This window comes from Scyliorhinus canicula, chromosome 1 (genome assembly GCF_902713615.1).
Source record: "Scyliorhinus canicula chromosome 1, sScyCan1.1, whole genome shotgun sequence".
Classification (NCBI taxonomy): Eukaryota; Metazoa; Chordata; class Chondrichthyes; order Carcharhiniformes; family Scyliorhinidae; genus Scyliorhinus; species Scyliorhinus canicula.
Genome location: NC_052146.1, coordinates 178074691 through 178094880, shown reverse-complemented (window position 1 = coordinate 178094880; position 20190 = coordinate 178074691). Strand labels below are relative to the sequence as shown.

General features: G+C 48.8%; 1 protein-coding gene across 2 annotated transcripts in view; it reads left to right on the top strand.

Annotated features, from left to right (window-relative positions):
• The first annotated feature begins 667 nt into the window (after positions 1–667).
• LOC119969583 (plasminogen-like) overlaps positions 668–20190 on the top strand; it is a 160190-nt gene continuing 140667 nt past the window's right edge. Inside the window, exons 1-2 of one of the 2 annotated variants that reach the window (XM_038803378.1) lie at positions 668–781; positions 880–1015. In XM_038803378.1, the coding sequence (XP_038659306.1) occupies positions 736–781; positions 880–1015 (182 nt within the window). In that variant the 5' untranslated portion in view covers positions 668–735. Of the gene's footprint in view, positions 782–879; positions 1016–20190 lie in introns of those variants that run through there. The other variant, XM_038803387.1, reaches the window with a different exon arrangement.

Sequence of the window (20190 nt, the reverse complement as noted above, 5' to 3'; positions counted from 1 at the left end):
CTCCCTCCAGTGATTACTTAGTTGTAGTGTATTTAGATTAACCCCTTGTGTACATTCAGATATGCAGATCACTACAGGTTATCACAGGTATTCAGTGAACATGCGCAAATCTGGTTAGGAAGATGAGCATCGGATCAGCTGTATTGGCTGTTTGATGTCATGGTAGGACCTCTTCCAATGTTTCTGATGCAATGATGGCACTCCCTACAAGAGTGCACATCATAGGATGGGATGCCATGTGGGCCATGTCGAAAATGGCTAGGAATACACTGATGCCACTTTGGCCTTTAGAACGTATGTGGCATCAGCACCGTCGGCACTATAGGGTCCAACCTCATGCCTTTCCTTTGTGAAAGGAAATGGTACTTTGAGTCCACTCCAACCGTTGTTTAACATTATAAATTGTGACCAAATGTCCGACTAGAGATATTCAAAAAGCTGTAGATGTTGTTGAATTTGTAAAAGAAATGGAAATGAATAAACAATCATGCTAAAACAATGACCCTTTCTCTGAAAAAAAAGCTGAAGATCTGAAAGTTTGCAGAATCCCCCCCCCCCGCTGGGTAATGTTAGCAAGGGCGCACCACCTTTGTTTAGAGAATGATTTACTATCTCGAAACGCAAAGTTGCTCTTTCTGCCCAGGCTTGTTTGTTTGGTGATGCAAAGTCCTCAATCAGTAAATAAGACCCATTGCCATAGCAGGAGCTTCTAAAGTGGTTCCAATCAGGATTAAAATGCTTGCTTACACAGGACTCCTTTTTCTGATTCTGCCATGTTTCGGTAAGTGAAGCTAATATAATAACTGATTTAGATGGTTTTGTGTCAAGCACATTGTGATAAATAAAGCATACTAAAGCAATGTCTATTTTTTTTTACAGTAAGAAGCAATATATTGGATGATTATGTAAAAAAAGAGGGGGTCTGGATTTATTCTGCACGTGAATCAGCATACCCAGCAGTCAGCGTGGAAGAATGTGCAGAAAAATGTAACATAGAAACCCAATTTCTTTGCAGGTAATTCTTTTGCTTTATTGAATAAAAAGTAGAAAATGCTGGAAATACATAGCAGACTATTAGTATATGAACAAAGGTGTGGCTCCGACACCTGTAACTTGGATTGCTTTTCTCCTACATTTAGAGTACCCAATTATTTTTTTCCATTTAAGGGGCAATTTAGCGTGGCCAATCCACCTACCCTGCACATCTTTGGGTTGTGGGATTGAGACCCACACAGACATGGGGAGAATGGGCATGGAACCCAGGTCCTCAGCACCATGAGGCAGCAGTGCTAACTACTGCGCCACCGTGCTGGCCCTGTTACTCGGATTGTTGTTAGTTAACTCCAGAGACATAGGCACAAAATCTAACCTGTTACTCCAGTGCAGTGGCTAGGGGGTGCTACACTGTCAAAGATGCTGGACGGGATTCTCTGATCCTGAGGCTAAGTGATGACGTCGTCGTAAACGCCGTCGCGTTTCTTGACGACGTCAACGTGCCCTCAGGAGCAGCTATTCTGACTGTTACAGGGTCCCATCACGGCACTGGAGTGAGCCACGCTGCTCCAGCTGCCGATCCTGACGTCAGATGGGTGGCGCAGGTCTGCGCATGCGCAATGGGACCGGCGCCAATGCGCACATGCACAGTGGCTCCCTTCTCCACGCCGGCCCCGACGCAACATGGCGTAGGGCTACAGGGGCCGGCATGGAACAAAAGAGGCCCCCAGCCTGATCGGTAGGCCCTAATCGCGGGCCAGGCCACAGCGGAGGCTCCCCCCCTGGTCGGACCCCCGCCCCCCCAGCAGGCCACCCCCGGATGCACGCCGAGGTCCCGCCGGGTAAGACCACACATGGACGGCGCTGGTGTGACTCGGGATTTTGCGCGGCCCCTCGGCCCATCCCGGGCGGAGAATCGGCGGGGGGGGGGGGGCTGCTCTCCAGAGAATCGGCGGACTGGCGTCGGGGCAGCGTTGCGCGATTTACGCCCGTCCCGTTGATTCTCCTGCCCGGCCTGGGCTGAGAGAATCCTGCCACTTTTCTTCTGAGGAGCCATTAAACCAGGTTTGTCTCACCTTTTCATTTGGGGAGCCACATTTTGGCCCAGCAAGTCGACACCGACCCACTTAAGCCCTCACCTCCACCCTATCCCTGTAACCCAATAACCCCTCCTAACCTTTTTGGACATGAAGGGCAATTTATCATGGCCAATCCACCTAACCTGCACGTCTTTGGACTGTGGGAGGAAACCGGAGCACCCGGAGGAAATCCAGACAGACACAGGGAGGACATGCAGACTCTGCACAGACAGTGAGGAATCGAACCTGGGACCTTGGCGCTGTGAAGCCACAGCGCTATCCACTTGTAGTATGGTGCTGCCCCGGGAAGATCATTCCCACACCATAAGTCCTGTGCGGGGTATGACATTCCTCTCCCACAAAGTCCGAAGACATCCTCGATGGCCATTATGGGGAGAAGATGGAGGGCGTCGGACCCTCTTAAGATCCCACAGAACGTCATGCACCCAAGGTGCCAGATTAGCCAGCGAATACCTCGAAGGGGAATGTCGTTTGCGGCAGGAGCGCCGTGGTGGGCGGTCGACAGGAGACGGCTGAACCATTGAATCTGCATCAGAGACCTCAGACGCCTGCCTGGAGAATCCTGGACAGGATGCTTCCGAGGAACTGCACAAAGGGTCAACCTCCAAGAGCAAATATGATCCAAATGCCAAACTCATCATTAGTTTCATGCAGGGCGGACCTAAACTTGGTAAGAGACTGGTCCCTTCTGATGGGTGACAATCCAAGGGAGTCATTGAGCACCATCCATGAAGTTACAAACAAACACCGCAGGAGCAAAGCGTTGGAGAGGTCGACATCAAACCGGGGAACACCTTTGCAAATCCTGCTCATGGTTCATCTTCGCGTCGATATCTAGGAGAAGCAAACTAAGTTGGGTACGAAGCCAACAACCCATGAGCATCTCAGCGGAGGCCATCCCAGTTACTGTATGCCGTGTGGTCCTGTGCGAGAACAAAAAACGTGCCAGTTAGGTATCCATCGCGCCAGAGTTCTGCTTCTTTCACCCCTGTTTGACTATCTAATCGGCTCTCTCTGCCAAGCCATTTGATGCCAGATGGTATGGGGCAGTGCGGACGTTCCAAATCCCATTGCCCTTCATGAAAGCAGAAAATTCATCGCTCGTGAAAGAGGTGCCGTTATCTGTTATAAGCACCTCCATGATTCCATGGGTCAAAAAGAAATGCGCAACCATTCAGTGGTCACCCGGGAGTGATTGTCTCCATTTTGTGGACCTCCAGCCACTTTGGAGTGGGCATCAACCAGGACGAGAATCATCAAACCCAGGAATGGGGTCCATTTGTGTCTAGTTATGAATACAGAATGCAGTGACGGGCAAGAATGCCTTAGAATTTAGGACATCACCACCTCGTCAGCCGTAGGAGGGGGTTTGTGGACTCTGCCTTCAAAACATGATGGCTCAATGCATCAGCGGCGCAGTCTGGGTTCCTGGGTGGAGCTTAAAAGAGTACATGTAAGCAGCCAATAACAAGGCCCAGCACTGAATCCACTCGGAAACAATTGGTGGGATTGCCTTGTCTTCACAGAAGAGTCCCAGCAACAAGAACAAAAAACGTGCCAATCTGGTACCCATTGCGCCAGAGTTTTGCTTCTTTAACTCCTCTTTGACCATCTAATCGGCTCTCTCTGCCAAGCCATTTGATGCCAGATGGTATGGGGCAGTGCGGACATGCCAAATCCCAATGCCCTTCATAAAAGCTGAAAATTCATCACTCGTGAAAGACGTGCCATTATCTGTTACGAGCACCTCTATGATTCCATGGGTCGAAAAAGAAATGCTTGTGATCCTTGATAATAAAGAAATGGCTGCTATAGAGGTATTGATGAAATTTCTTCACCGTAAATATGACTGCCAGATCTTTTTTTTCTATTTGAGCTACTTGCTCAGCCACAGCCAGCACCCAGGAGATGAAGGTGATCAGACATACATGGCCATCACTCATCTGGTGAGATAGGACTGCTCCAATTCTATACATGATGTGGATACTTGACCTGAAAAAGGAGCAGTGCTCCGAAAGTTAGTGATTTGAAACAAACCTGTTGGATTTTAACCTGGTGTTGTAAGACTTCTTACTGCAATTCTATACGGCGACGAATCATGTGATGAGCAATGGCTTTGAAGGATCAAAATGTGTTAACAACCCCGAAGAGGGCAACAGCCATTTCACTTTTTGAAATGCCTCATGCTGAGTCTTGCTCCACACCCAAGACTGGTGCTGCTTGAGGACATGGGCAGCACGGTAGCACAGTGGGTAGCACTGTTGCTTCACAGCTCCAGGGTCCCATGTTCGATTCCCACCTTGGGTCATTACCTGTGTGGAGTCTGCACGTTCTCCCCGTGTTTGCATGGGTTTCCTCCGGGTGCTCCGGTTTCCTCCCACAAGTCGCGAAAGACGTGCTGTTAGGTAATTTGGGCATTCTGAATTCTCCCTCTGTGAACCCAAACAGGCGCTGGAATATGGCGACTAGGGGCTTTTCACAGTAACTTCATTGCAGTGTTAATGCAAGCCTACTTGTGACAATAAAGATTATTATTATTAAATGAAGGAGGGGCCAGGATGGTCGCCAAATTCAGAATTAGTCTACCATAATAATTGACCAATCCAAGTAAAACTCGAAGGTCAGTGGTGTCTCACGGGGCGGGATCAGTTAAATAGCTCTTGCTTTCTCAGTGATTGGGTGCAGGCTGTCTCGGTCCATCCGATACCCCAAATTGATTATTTTCTTTGTGTGAAACACGCACTTTGCGTGGCTCAGGCATATCCCATACTCAGAAAAGTGCTGCAACACCACATTGAGATTCCACTCCTGATCCATGGTCCCCGTGATTAGCACATCGTCTAATTAGACCGTAATGTGTTGTAACCCGCGCAGTATGTTCTCCATTACGCGCTGAAAGATTGCGCACTCCAAATGGGAGTCTGGTGTACTCATTGAGACCCTTTTGCGTATTGATTGTGATCTACTTCCGCAAGGACCTATTGAGCTCCAGCTGTAGGAAAGCATTGCTTGTGTCTAATTTCATGAATGTACAGCCACCAGCCAATGTAGCATAAAGACCCTCGATGTGGGGTAAAGAATAACGGTCTAACCTTGAAACCGTCTTCACCGGTTATTTATAGTCCCAGCAGAGACAGACTGTCTTATCCAGCTTCAACCTGGGGACCTGGGGGCCACTCAATTGGCGAAGCGCTGGGTCTAATGATGCCCAAACTCTCCAAGCGACGAAGTTCGCCTTTCTCTATTAAGGCAGTGATTGTCAAACTCGGGGCGCGACCCGCGGGTGGGTCGCGGGAGAGTGTCGGGAGGGTCGCGGAACTGTCCATCACGGCGCTCCCGATCGCGCAAATCCGCGTGCAACAGCCACAGCAGCAGGCCTTTAAGAATGCCGGCTGCAATCAGCCTTCAAAATGGCCGTGAACATGTAAAAGAAAATGCGGCCATCATTGCGCATGGGTGCCCGATCATCGGTGCGCATGCACAATTGCGGCCGCATTTGTTTTACATGCTCCTGGCCACTTTGAAGGCCGCTTGCAGCCAGCGTTACGAATAGCTGGCTGCTGCAGAGACGCAGAAGATATTTAAAAAAATTCTACCTAATCTTCCTGCGTAAAGGGAGGCAGAGAACAGGTCTCACCCCCAGAACATCGACGTCACGTGCTTAGGGCGTGATTGCGATTCCTCCAGTTTGTTAGCAGCAAACAACAACAGGGGCGGGATTCTCCGACCCCCCGCTGGGTCGGAGAATTGCCGGGGGCTGGTGTCAATCCCGCCCCGCCGTGTGCCAAATTCTCCACCACCAGAGATTAGGCGGGGGCAGGAATCCCCGGCGATTCTCTGGCCTGCAATGGGCCGAAGTCCCACCGCTGTCAGCCCTCTCCCGCCGGCGTGGATCAAACCTGACCGGCGGGAGTAGGCGGCGCAGGCAGGAGCCCTGGGAGGGGGCGCGGGGCGATCTGGCTCCGGGGGGTGCCCCCACGGTGGCCTGGCCCACAATCGGGTCCCACTGATTGGCAGGTGGGCCTGTGCCGTGGGGGGCACTCTTTTCCTTCTGCCTTTGCCATGGTCTTCACGATGGTGGAGGCAGAAGTGACCCCCTCCCCTGCGCATGCGCGGGGATGACGTCAGCAGCCGCTGACGCTCCGTCGCATGCGCGGACTTACGCCAGCCGGCGAAGTCCCTTCGGCCCCGACTGGCGTGGTGCCAAAGGCCTTCCACGCCTGCCGGTGGAGCGCCAACCACTCCGGCGCGGGCCTAGCCCCTCAAGGTGAGGGCCTGGCCCCTAAAGGTACGGAGACTTCCGCACCTTTGGGCCGGCCCGACGCCGGAGTGGTTCACGCCACTCCATCACGTCGGGACCCCCCGCCCGCCGGGTAGGGGAGAATCCCGGCACAGAACAGTAAAATTTAAAATGGAACATTTTATTATCAGGAAGAGAGGGCGAGAGACACAAACAGGCCAGGATCTCACAACTAAACCTGCTGGAGAGAGTGGCTCAGGAGAATCCACAGCTGGACAAAGCAGTATTGGTGTGAGCTGTTCAGGAGGGTCCACACCAGGACAAGCAGTGCTGGTGTGAGCTCCAGGGACTTTGCTGAACAGTCCATTAAGAAGAAACTGATGATTTTATAAGGTATGGATGATGTACCATCAATTGGACGCGAGACACGATGAAGGTCCAAACTTAGGCTCTAATCAGCTAGATGTTAGCCCAGTGGTCAACTACAGTGAAAGGCCAACCGCCGGGAACTCTGGGTACTTATACCCCACCTTGGGGGCGGGGTCTACTAGCCCCTCGACCAATTGGTGAGCAGTCACATGACTAGTCCCAGCCAATCAGCCAAGAGGCACATGACCAGCCAGAGCCAATGGGAAACCAGTGCTCTGCACCAATGGCAGTGCTCCCATTCATACCACCACAATGGATTTATTAATTGTGCCAATGCAAATCAGGATTCTAGTGCCATGTGCGTTATATGCAGGGAAGTGCTGGCAAATTAAAGTTTAAAACCCTCAAAACTTCAAAGGCATTTGATGGCGTGTTCGAGGACAAACCTCCTGTTTTTTTCAAAGGATGCAACGAGAACTTAAATCGTCAGCTGAAGTCCTCAGCAGAAATGTTACATTGATGACAAAGTACAATTAGCCTCTTACATGATAGCTTACTGTGTAGCTAAAGAGAAAATGCCCCACACTGTAGCAGAGAGATTAATTCTTCCTGCAGCATTAGATATAGTTTGTACGGTCATAAAAATTTTTTTTAAAAAAAAATAAATCGCTTATCGTCACGAGTAGGCTTCAATGAAGTTACTGTGAAAAGCCCCTAGATAGATGAGAGGTTCGTTGGAAAAGTGAAATACATCCCACTTAGTGATAGCACAGTGGCTCACCGAATTTCTGATTGCTGAGAATTTAGAAGCCCAGCTTATTTCTCATTTAAAATCAGCAGAGGAGTTCTCAATACAACTGGATGAAAGTACAGGGGCGCAATTCTCCGCAAATGCGGAGAGTCGTGAAGGCTGCCGTGAAACCGGCCGTGTCTCATGGCAGCCTCCACGCCCCATCCCGGGACCCGATTCTGCTCCCCGGTCGGGGCTAGCAGCGGGGCCCCGTGAATTTTGGCATCGCGGGCTTAGCGAATTTCGCTAACCCCGCGCGCCAAAGTTAGCGATGGCTGACGCATATGATGACGTCAACCGCGCATGCGCGGATTGGACGGCTCCAACCCGCGCATGCGCGGATGATGTCATCACGCATATGCGTGAAACCCGCGCATGCGCTGGCCGTTATGCCCCTCAGCCGCCCCGTGGACTGATCCAGCGGGGTGGCGGAGGAACAAAGAGTGCGCGGGGTTCATAACCGCTGCCCGCGATCGGTGCCCACCGATCGCGGGCCCATGGCACCCGCCGTGCCAATCGGTGCCATGGCTGCCCAGAACGGCACTTTGCGGCCGTTTTCACGAACTGTGAGAGCAGATGTGTTGCAGTTCGTGAAAACGGCCGTAAAGGCCTGGGAAATCAGCCCATCGGCCAGGGGAGAATCGCTGCCCGCCGTAAAAAATGGCGAGCAGCGATTCATGTCGGAGGGCAAGCGTGGGGGGGGAGGGGGGGGAGAATAGCGGGAGGTCGGGAAAAATGTCGGGAAGGCCCTCCCGCTATTCTCCATCCCGTCGTGGGGGGCGGAGAATCGCGCCCCAGATGTTTCAGATTGCACAAACTTGCTAGTTTACATTAGATATGTTTGGCACAATGAATTTGTTGAAGATTTGCTGTGCTACCTGACTTTAGCAACCCACATGACGGGCGCAGAAATTTTTGAAGTTTTGAATAGTTTTGTGGCTGGAAAGTAGCGGCTCGACTGGGTTCATTGCAGAGGAATCACAAGTGATGGAGCAGCCAACTGGACTGGGAGAAACAGCGGAGTTATAATAAGGATTAAGGAGGCAGCTGATCAGGACATTGTTTGGAATAATTGTTTTATTCACCGTAACGCACTGGCACCGAAAGGAATTCCATCCAATCTTGAAGTGATGTTGAAAGGAATAGTGAAAGTTGTGAATTTCATTAAACGCAGCCCACTCAATACCATACTTTTTGACACTCTGTGTTCTGATATGGGGGCTGAGCACACACATTTATTGTTCCACACAGAAGTACGTTCGCTGTCAAAGGCTCGGGTGCTACTCAGAGTTTACGAACTGAGGTACGAAATCCACGCTTTCCTCTTCGAGAAATTGTCCCCTCTGGCTTATTTGTTTGCTGATGAAACTTGGATGCTAACAATGTCTTCCCTTGCAGACATATTTTCAATTCTAAATGAACTGAACCTCAAATTGCAAGGGAAGTAATGTTACCATCAATTCACTCAGAGACACGAGTTGAAGTAAACTGTGGCTTTAATTGACTTACAACTGAGCCTGCCTGCGACTAGCTGAACTGAAGACAGGCTCGCAAGACCGCAGCACTTTATACTTCCAGCTGGGGGCAGAGCCAAGGACGGAGCCCAGTACATGCTCCTCATCTCTCCCTGTGGGCAGAGCCGCGCAACGGCTCACAGATGGAGCCCACAGGGACACAGTGATATACAGTGTGGATTTATATGTTATACATTCACTAAAGGAAGCATGATGATTGCTTTTGGCACTCTGAAGAAATCGATGATTTCCTAAAGATATTAAAAGTTTGGCAATTGCGAGTGCGAAGCCAAAACTACTACATGTTTCCAACACTGCTTCGACACATTGAAGAAAATAGCATTGGTAAGGAAACTGTAAATGGATTAGCAAGCCTTATTCAGTTGCATCTGGCTGCCCTGATCGACAATTTTGGTCGCTACTTTCCAGAGGAGAAGTTTAAAATTCTGAGAGAGAGGAGGTGCGGAAAAATCCCTTTGAGTTTGAGACCCCAGAATCAGTTCTTAACTTGCAGCTGACTCCAAAAGAAGAAATTGAGCTTATGCGTATCAGCTGTGACAGCACATTAAAAACACGGCACAAGTCAATGAGGCTGTCAGCATTCTGGAGTAGCATCTCTGAGGAGTATCCGGAGCTGAGTAAAACAAGCATTTTGTTGCTCTTGTCCTTCACAACGACCTACATGTGCGAGGTTGGATTTTCCGTCCTCACAAAGATGAAGACGGCACAAAGGAACCGGCTGATTCCTTCACCCGATATAGGCATAGCTCTCTCTTCCTGTGAACCTGATTGGAGTGAGATTGTGAGGACCAAGCAGGCTCCCCTCCCACATTAAGGATGAGAGAAAATAGTGGGTCGCGAAGGTCGGCCAGCATGGGTAGCGAAAGTCGGCTGGCGTGGGTCGCGAAGTCGGCCAGGTTGGGTCCCGAAGGTTGGCCGGTTGGTAAAAATGGGTCCTCGAAAAAAAACTTTGAAGAATACTGTGCTAAGGTGCAGGGAACCAGGAGGGCATGGAAATATTGGGCTGGGCTTCCGGGTCCACTTGGACCTTGGCTACATTTCCCTTAATTGTACCCAAGCCAGTCTGGAAGACCTCGTGGAACTTGCTCAGAACCTTGCACAGACTGCCAGATCCCACTTGGTGGATATGCTGCCAATCCAACAAGTTAACTTTCTTCATACGAAAATCCCTCCAATCACCCTCGTGAGCATTCTTTGGACTGCCTCCAATTTTCCAGTATATCTTTCCTTAGATAACATAGAACATAGAACATAGAACAGTACAGCACAGAACAGAACAGGCCCTTCGGCCCTCGATGTTGTGCCGAACAATGATCACCCCACTTAAACCCACGTAACCCGTAACCCAACAATCCCCCCATTAACCTTACACTACGGGCAATTTAGCATGGCCAATCCACCTAACCCTCACATCTTTGGACTGTGGGAGGAAACCGGAGCACCCGGAGGAAACCCACGCGCACACGGGGAGGACGTGCAGACTCCACACAGACAGTGACCCAGCCGGGAATCGAACCTGGGACCCTGGAGCTGTGAAGCATTGATGCTGACCACCATGCTACCATGAGGCCCCTGCTGTTCACAGTATTTCAGCTGTGGTCTAACTAATGCCTTGTATAGTTTTTGCAAGACTTCCCTATTTTTATACTTCATTCGCTTTGAAATAAAGGCAAGCATTCAATTTGTCTTCCCTATTACCTGCTGAACTTGCATGCTTGCTTTTTGTGATTTATGGATGAGGTGCCCCAAATCCCTGTGCTGCAGCTTTCTGCGGTATTTCTCCATTTAAAAAAAAATGTTTTTATTGAAGTTGCTACATTTCATTCAAGAAAGTTATGTGCATCGGTACAATATACATGACATTTCCCTTTGTATCGATCAGCCCCCCCCCCCCCCCCCCCCCCCCTGCTTGGTTCCCCCTGACCCCTCCTGTTGTTTCAGGATATTTTCTTGGGTCGCTAATTACACAGTGGGCAGATATCTTCTATTTACATGTGTGCGGTTTTCCCCTTTCCCCTCCCACACTTTGTTGATTGGCCCCACCCTCTTCTCCTTCCTGCGCCCTTTCAGTGCTCCTTTGGGGGTTCTGCTTCTCGTGGCCTTACTTTGGGCCTCCTGATATTTGTTTTGGCTGCTTTACGGCCTCCCCCTCTTCTTTCTCTGGCCTCCCCTCCCTTCCTTGTCCATTCCTGGTAGTTCTTGTAGACTCCGTGTGCCCCCCCCCCCCCCCCCCCCCCCTTTGCTCTAATGGCTGTTGGCCTCAAACAGGTCCTGGAACAAGTTTGTGAATGGTCCCCACGCTTTGTGAAGCCATCCTCTGGCCCTCGGATAGCAAACTTGATCTTCTCCAGGTGGATAATTCCTGCCAGTCAGTTTTCAGCTGTGGGTGGTGCTGCTGATTGCTAGCCGAGCAGGATTCTCCAGCGGTGATTAGGGAAGCAAGGCAAAGGCGTCGGCCTTCTTCGCCATGAATAGTTTTGGCTGGTCCGACACCCTGAAGACTGTCACACATGAGCACGGCTCCACCCTCGTCCCCACAATCTTGGACATTGCCTGGAAGAAGTCTGTCCAAAACCCGACAAGTTTGAGACAAGACCAGGACCTGTGGGAGTGGTTGACCGGGCCTCATGGGCATCGTTCACATTTGTCCTCCATCTCCGGGAAGAACCAAATCATTCGGGTTCTTGTCAGGTACGCTCTGTGCACCACTTTCAGCTGCATAAGGCCTTGTGCATGAGGAGGTGGAGTTGGCTCTTCTCACTGCTTCGCTCCAGAGTCCCCATCCTATTTCCGTACCCAGTTCTTCCTCCCATTTTTCTCGTGTTTTGTCCAGTGGGGGGTGTGTCCTTTCTAATAGTTGTCCGTACAGGTCCCTGTAGTCCCCCCCCCCCCCCCCCCCCCCCCCCAGATTGTCCGCGTCCAGTAGCTCCTCTAACATTATGTGTTGTGTTGTTACTCGTGTCTTAATAAAGCTTGTAGTCTCAAATGTGGAGAAGATGCTTTATTGTGAGTTCGTTCTCTCTTCAGAGCTGTTTCCTAAGGTTACCTTCAGTGTTCCTAGCTGGCGTGTGTGTTGTATCTGTGTTGCTCCAAGTTCTGCCCTTAGTGAAGTGTGTCCTCACTTCCTGTCCCCGTCTATTTATATGGCTCTCCCGTGCCCCCTCTAGTGTTTGCTCAGTTGTATTGCATCTAGTTAACTTGTGATCACCACATCCCCCTTTTTCTCTTTACATATTTTCTGTACATCGTTAAAGAAAATTGTACATCCTTTCCCGGTGTATTTATAGCTCTCCCTCTGGTGTTTGCTCAGTTGTTTTGTATCTAGTAAATCTACGATCACCACATCCCCCTTTTTCTCTTTACATATTTGCTGTACATCGTTAAAGAAAATTATAGAAAACAGTTACTTATGATATGCGTATCTATACAGGTGATGGTGCTATTGCATACTGTACAAAGCCAATGTAGTTATATGTCCAATCTCAATAAAACATTTATGAGTCCAAACTTGATGAATTTGTTCAGAGCTTTTTTTCTTTTTTTTTGTTGTTGTTGATGACGTGGTGATATTGATATTGCAAGTCCGCTGTGAATGTTGTTGGTGTTCTTTGTTATTTTAAGTACCCAATGCATCATCCCGAGGTGTTTGCATGGTCACCTCACTGATGTTGACTGGCATGGCCTTTTTTCTGTGCTTGTGGTGTTGATTTATTGTCTCATCCGCCTTGGATGCTGGTGTGCTTGCTCGTTCTGGAGCAGACGTGAGTTTGTGCGATTCGTTGTCATCCCATGACATGTTTGTAGTCTTGTCATCGTTTTGCAGTGTGCTGTGGCATTGTCCTTCATGTGCCGAGTAGTACCATTGCGTACAAGTCGTTGTTTCATTGCTGTTGTTTCTGTCGTTCCTGTTTTTGTTGTTTTCGTTTCCGTACTTGTGGCTGTTTTTGTCGTTTCTGTCTTTGGTGTTGGCACTGTCGTTGTTCCTGACTTTGTTGTTTTCGTTGCCGTTCGTGTTGCTGTTTTTGTCGTTTCTGTCTTTGGTATTGTCGCTATCTTTGTTCCTGACTTTGTTGTTTTCGTTGCCGTTCTTGTTGTTTCTGTCTCTGTCGTTGTCGCTATCTTTGTGCCTGACTTTGTTGTTTGTCTTGTCGCGCTTCATGTTGCTTTTGTTCTTTCTGTTGTCGTTCTCGTTTCTGCTGTGCTTCTTGCTATTGTTGTTGGTCTTGTCGCGCTTCATGTTGCTTTTGTTCTTGCTGTTGTTTGTCCCGTTTCTGCTGTGCTTCTTTTGACTTTTGTTTTTCTTGTTATACTTTATTCGTGTCCCGAGTGGATAATTTGAGTCATTGAGCATTTCGTCTCGAGAGTGGTGCGAATGATCTGATGTTGCATCGGTGCAGGTGACATCAATCATTTGTGGAGAATTGGATTCCTCATCTTTGCTTTCTTGGTGCTCCTCTTCCGGAGTCAAATTCTTCTCGATTTCATTTGACGCGGTGTCTCTGGATTCTTGGCACTCCTCTTCTGGAGTCAAAACCTCCATGATTACAATTGACGTGATGTCTGTGGACTCCTGGCGCTCCTCTTCTGGAGTCCAAATCTGCATGATTTCAGTTGACGTGGTGTCTCCGGACTCTTGGTGCTCCGCTTCTGGAGTTGAAATCTTCATGATTTCCGTTGATGTTGTCTCACTGGACTCCAGGTGCTCCTCTTCTGGAGTCAAAATCTGCATGGTTTCTTCTGGCTTGGTCTCTCTGGACTCCAGGTGCTCCTCTTCTGGAGTCAAAAACTGCATGTTTTCTTTCGGCATCGTCGCTCTGGACTGTTGGGTGGCCCGACTCTGTGCTTCTGTGCAGACAAGCTGAGAACTGTCAGTCTCGCTGTGATCCTGTACGTCGAGTGCGATCACCTTGTTACTGTTTTCGCATGCAGTGGGTAGAGGTGCATTGTCTTCTTCTTGTTCATGTGAGCTTGTTAGACTTTCATAGTCTGCTTGTGGTTGCTCAGATACTGCGGGTTGACCTGCATGGTCTTGTTCATGCATGGTGTTCACCAGGGAGTGTTTGCTTGCATCCCTTTTGGAGTCTTTCATTACTCGCACTGTGGAGCCTGTCATCGCTCGCTCTGTGGAGTCTTCCTGTGCTCTCTGTGTGGCGTCGCCTTCGTCTTGGGTATTGCTGTCATCCAATGTATCGACGAGCTGCCATGGCCTCATGGTGTTGGATTCATCTACCATGAGTAGAGTCGTGTTGAGCTTTGCAACGGTGTCGCTGATGCTGTGATCAGCATGTCCAAATAACTCCTCCATGTCTGAGTAGTATTCCTTGATACCCATTTCATCTTCGTTGGCTTCTTCTACCACGAGTTGATTCGTGTTGAACTCTGCGACCGTGTCGCTGATGCTGTGAGAAGCATATCCGACTGACTCAGCCGTGTCTGAGCAGTATTCTTCGAAAAACAAATCATCCTGGTTGGATTCTTCTACCACAAGTTGATTCGTGTTGAACTTTGCGACCGTGTCGCTGATGCTGTGAGAAGCATATCCGACTGACTCAGCTGTGTCTGAGTAGTATTCTTCGAAAAACAAATCATCTTTTGTTGTTTCGGAATTCTTTTTGTTCTCTTTACTTTGGGTGGCGCAGACTGCTTTTTTCAGGGTGTTGTGCAAGTTGTTTTTAACAGTTGGTGTAAGTTCAGGCGTTTTTCTGTGTTCTGAGGCAAGAAAATTTGTGTTTACCACTTTAAGTGTCTTATTTTCAATTTTCGGGCATTTCCCTTTTAAGTGGGCGTGGTCGGGATGCTCAGACGTCATGACGTCACGCGCAGGAATGCATTGCGCATGCGCAAATCGGCCTTCCTCCTTCACTGTGCGGTTTTGTTTCCATTGCGCATGCGCGGCTTCCGGTTCCGGCGCATGCGCAGATGCAATTTGTAGTTCTTTGCTTACCGGAGACTGCAAAATGTGCTCCAACGCCATTTTTTGCCGTTTTTCGCGGATTTCAGCGATTTTTCTGTCCCACCAGGACCGGTCTTCCAAAATTCGTAAGTTATCTTCTCTTCCCGATTTGGACAGGGTTTCAGCGTTTTGGCTTTGTGAGAAATTCTTTTTATTTCTTCTTTTTGATCTGTACTTTTCATTCGCGATTTCTTGCTCTTTTCGTGATTTTTTAAGTTTTGCATCACTCAGTCTCTGTGCAGTTTGGACTCTGAGTATGTCTTGCTGTTCAAATTTCTCACAGTACTCTTCAAATTTGTTTAGTAACGTTTGTAAGCTGTTTCTGTCTTCGCCTTTTTAGTATTTAAATCCATTATAAACTTTCCTAGCTTCATGTCCTTTGATGAGAATTGCTATTTTAATTTCGTCTGAGGCTGCTGCTGCATCATATGCTATGATACTAATATCAAACATTTGTTTAAACCTTTCCCAGACACTTCTTACTTTTCCAGTCGTGTCCAGGTGAAGTGGGTATCCAAGGCACTTCCTCGCATTAGCGATGTCTTCCTGAGTCAAATGTCCAGTAGGAGATTTCCATGCCATTTTGAGCTTTCTGTATCTGCCACTGAGTTGTCCTGTAGTAAGCGTCTGAAGCCACTCCTGGGTACCATGTGTTGTTACTCGTGTCTTAATAAAGCTCGTAGTCTCAAATGTGGAGAAGATGCTTTATTGTGAGTTCGTTCTCTCTTCAGAGCTGTTTCCTAAGGTTACCTTCAGTGTTCCTAGCTGGCGTGTGTGTTGTATCTGTGTTGCTCCAAGTTCTGCCCTTAGTGAAGTGTGTCCTCACTTCCTGTCCCCGTCTATTTATATGGCTCTCCCGTGCCCCCTCTAGTGTTTGCTCAGTTGTATTGCATCTAGTTAACTTGTGATCACCACATGCGTCTCGGGGTCCGTAGGTATGCTCTCGTTCCTTGCGGAGAAAGTTCTTAACCTGTAGAGGTCAGAGTTCATTACCGCTAGGTAGGTCCAGTCTCTCTGTCAGTTCCTCTAGGGTCACTAGTCTGTTTTAACATAGAACATAGAACATAGAACGATACAGCGCAGTACAGGCCCTTCGGCCCTCGATGTTGCACCGACATGGAAAAAAAATCTAAAGGCCATCTAACCTACACTATGCCCTTATCATCCATATGCTTATCCAATAAATTTTTAAATGCCCTCAATGTTGGCGAGTTCACTACTGTTGCAGGTAGGGCATTCCACGGCCTCACCACTCTTTGCGTAAAAAACCCACCTCTGACCTCTGTCCTATATCTATTACCCCTCAATTTAAGGCTATGTCCCCTTGTGCTAGCCACCTCCATCCGCGGGAGAAGGCTCTCGCTGTCCACCCTATCTAACCCTCTGATCATTTTGTATGCCTCTATTAAGTCACCTCTTAACCTTCTTCTCTCTAACGAAAACAACCTCAAGTCCATCAGCCTTTCCTCATAAGATTTTCCCTCCATACCAGGCAACATCCTGGTAAATCTCCTCTGCACCCGTTCCAAAGCTTCCACGTCCTTCCTATAATGAGGCGACCAGAACTGTATGCAATACTCCAAATGCGGCCGTACTAGAGTTTTGTACAACTGCAACATGACCTCATGGCTCCGGAACTCAATCCCTCTACCAATAAAGGCCAACACACCATAGGCCTTCTTCACAACCCTATCAACCTGGGTGGCAACTTTCAGGGATCTATGTACATGGACACCGAGATCCCTCTGCTCATCCACACTGCCAAGAATTTTACCATTAGCCAAATATTCCACATTTCTGTTATTCTTTCCAAAGTGAATCACCTCACACTTCTCCACATTAAACTCCATTTGCCACCTCTCAGCCCAGCTCTGCAGCTTATCTATGTCCCTCTGTAACCTGCAACATCCTTCCGCACTGTCTACAACTCCACCGACTTTAGTGTCGTCTGCAAATTTACTCACCCATCCTTCTGCGCCCTCCTCTAGGTCATTTATAAAAATGACAAACAGCAACGGCCCCAGAACAGATCCTTGTGGTACGCCACTCGTAACTGAACTCCATTCTGAACATTTCCCATCAACTACCACTCTCTGTCTTCTTTCAACTAGCCAATTTCTGATCCACATCTCTAAATCACCCTCAATCCCCAGTCTTCGTATTTTCTGCAATAGCCGACCGTGGGGAACCTTATCAAACGCTTTACTGAAATCCATATACACCACATCAACTGCTCTACCCTCGTCTACCTGTTCAGTCACCTTCTCAAAGAACTCGATAAGGTTTGTGAGGCATGACCTACCCTTCACAAAACCATGCTGACTGTCCCTAATCATATTATTCCTATCTAGATGATTATAAATCGTATCTTTTATAATCCTCTCCAAGACTTTACCCACCACAGACGTTAGGCTCACCGGCCTATAGTTACCGGGGTTATCTCTACTCCCCTTCTTGAACAAAGGGACCACATTTGCTATCCTCCAGTCCTCTGGCACTATTCCTGTAGCCAATGATGACCTAAAAATCAAAGCCAAAGGCTCAGCAATCTCTTCCCTGGCTTCCCAGAGAATCCTAGGATAAATCCCATCCGGCCCCGGGGACTTATCTATTTTCACCTTGTCCAGAATTGCCAACACTTCTTCCCTACGCACCTCAATGCCATATATTCTAATAGCCTGGGTCTCAGCATTCTCCTCCACAATATTATCTTTTTCTTGAGTGAATACTGACGAAAAGTATTCATTTAGTATCTCGCTTATCTCCTCAGCCTCCACACACAACTTCCCACCACTGTCCTTGACTGGCCCTACTCTTACCCTAGTCATTCTTTTATTCCTGACATACCTATAGAAAGCTTTTGGGTTTTCCTTGATCCTACCTGCCAAAGACTTCTCATGTCCCCTCCTTGCTCGTCTCAGCTCTCTCTTTAGATCCTTCCTCGCTTCCTTGTAACTATCAAGCGCCCCAACTGAAACTTCATGCCTCATCTTCACATAGGCCTCCTTCTTCCTCTTAACAAGAGATTCCACTTCTTTGGTAAACCACGGTTCCCTCGCTCGACCCCTTCCTCCCTGCCTGACTGGTACGTACTTATCAAGAACATGCAATAGCTGTTCCTTGAACAAGCTCCACATATCCAGTGTGCCCAACCCTTGCAGCCTACTTCTCCAACCAACACATCCTAAGTCATGTCTAATGGCATCATAATTGCCCTTCCCCCAGCTATAACTCTTGCCCTGCGGGGTATACTTATCCCTTTCCATCACTAACGTAAAGGTCACCGAATTGTGGTCACTGTTTCCAAAGTGCTCACCTACCTCCAGATCTAACACCTGGCCTGGTTCATTACCCAAAACCAAATCCAATGTGGCCTCGCCTCTTGTTGGCCTGTCAACATATTGTGTCAGGAAACCCTCCTGCACACATTGTACAAAGAATGACCCATCTAATGTACTCGAACTATATCTTTTCCAGTCAATATTTGGAAAGTTAAAGTCTCCCATAACAACTACCCTGTTACTTTCGCTCTTTTCCAGAATCATCTTCGCCATCCTTTCCTCTACATCCCTAGAACTATTAGGTGGCCTATAGAAAACTCCCAACAGGGTGACCTCTCCTTTCCTGTTTCTAACCTCAGCCCATACTACCTCGGAAGAAGAGTCCCCATCTAGCATCCTTTCCACCACCGTAATACTGTCCTTGACTAGCAGCGCCACACCTCCCCCTCTTTTGCCCCCTTCTCTGAGCTTACTAAAACACCTAAACCCCGGAACCTGCAACAACCATTCCTGTCCCTGCTCTATCCATGTCTCTGAAATGGCCACAACATCGAAGTCCCAGGTACCAACCCATGCTGCCAGTTCCCCAACCTTATTTCGTATACTCCTGGCATTGAAGTAGACACACTTCAAACCATCTACCTGAACACTGGCACCCTCCTGCGAAGTCAAATCTGTGCTCCTGACCTCTATACTCTCAATCTCCCGTACCCCAAAACTACAATCCAGGTTCCCATGCCCCTGCTGAATTAGTTTAAACCCCCCCAAAGAGCACTAACAAATCTCCCCCCCAGGATATTGGTGCCCCTCAGGTTCAGATGTAGACCATCCTGTCTATAGAGGTCCCACCTTCCCCAGAAAGAGCCCCAGTTATCCAGAAATCTGAATCCCTCCCGCCTGCACCATCCCTGTAGCCACGTGTTTAATTGCTCTCTCTCCCTATTCCTCATCTCACTATCACGTGGCACGGGCAACAACCCAGAGATAACAACTCTGTTTGTTCTCGCTCTGAGCTTCCATCCTAGCTCCCTAAAGGCCTGCCTGACATCCTTGTCCCCTTTCCTACCTATGTCGTTAGTGCCAATGTGGACTACGACTTGGGGCTGCTCCCCCTCCCCCTTAAGGACCCGGAAAACACGATCCGAGACATCACGTACCCTTGCACCTGGGAGGCAGGTTAGTTTTTTCTGTGTAAACGACTAACCGTCAGTGTCCCCATCCTGTCTCCACCTCTTAAAGGTGGCATCAAGCATGGCTGGTGTGAACCTATGGTTGTCACAGATGGGAGCCATGGTGGGCATTTCGGTCAAACCAAAGTGCTGCCACATCTGGTTCCAGGTTTTGAGGGTAGCTACCACCACTGGGCTTGTTCAGTATTTTGTTGGCAGGGGTGGGAGTGCTGCCATGGAAGGGCCCGGGGGGTCGTTCCTGAACAGGAGATCTCCATCCTCGTCCATTCCGTGTCTGGTTCTTTCATCCATCCCCTCCACCGTGGCTGCCCGGTGATCATATCTATTGAGCTAAAAAAGGCCTTGGGGATGTCGATCGGTAGGGACCTGAACAGGAAGAGAAACCTGGGCAGTACATTCATTTTGATCACCTGCACCCTCCCCACCAATGAGGATGGGAGTGTGTCCCATCTCTGTAGATCCTTTTTTACTTCCTCCGCCAGGCTGGTCAGGTTCCATTTGCTGATTCGTGTCCAGTCATGGGCAATCTGGATCCTCAGGTGGAGGAATTTGTTTTGGGCTAGTTTAAATGGTAGTCCCTCCAGCTGTGCCCCTCCCTCTCGGATTCACTGTTTCTCAGGTTGAGTTTATAGCTCGGAAAGGCTCCAAACTCTTATCAGGAGCTTCATGATTCCTTCCATGCCACTTTGCGGGTCTGTAGAGAAGCAGGTCGTCCTCGTAGAGTGAGCCTCTGTGCTCT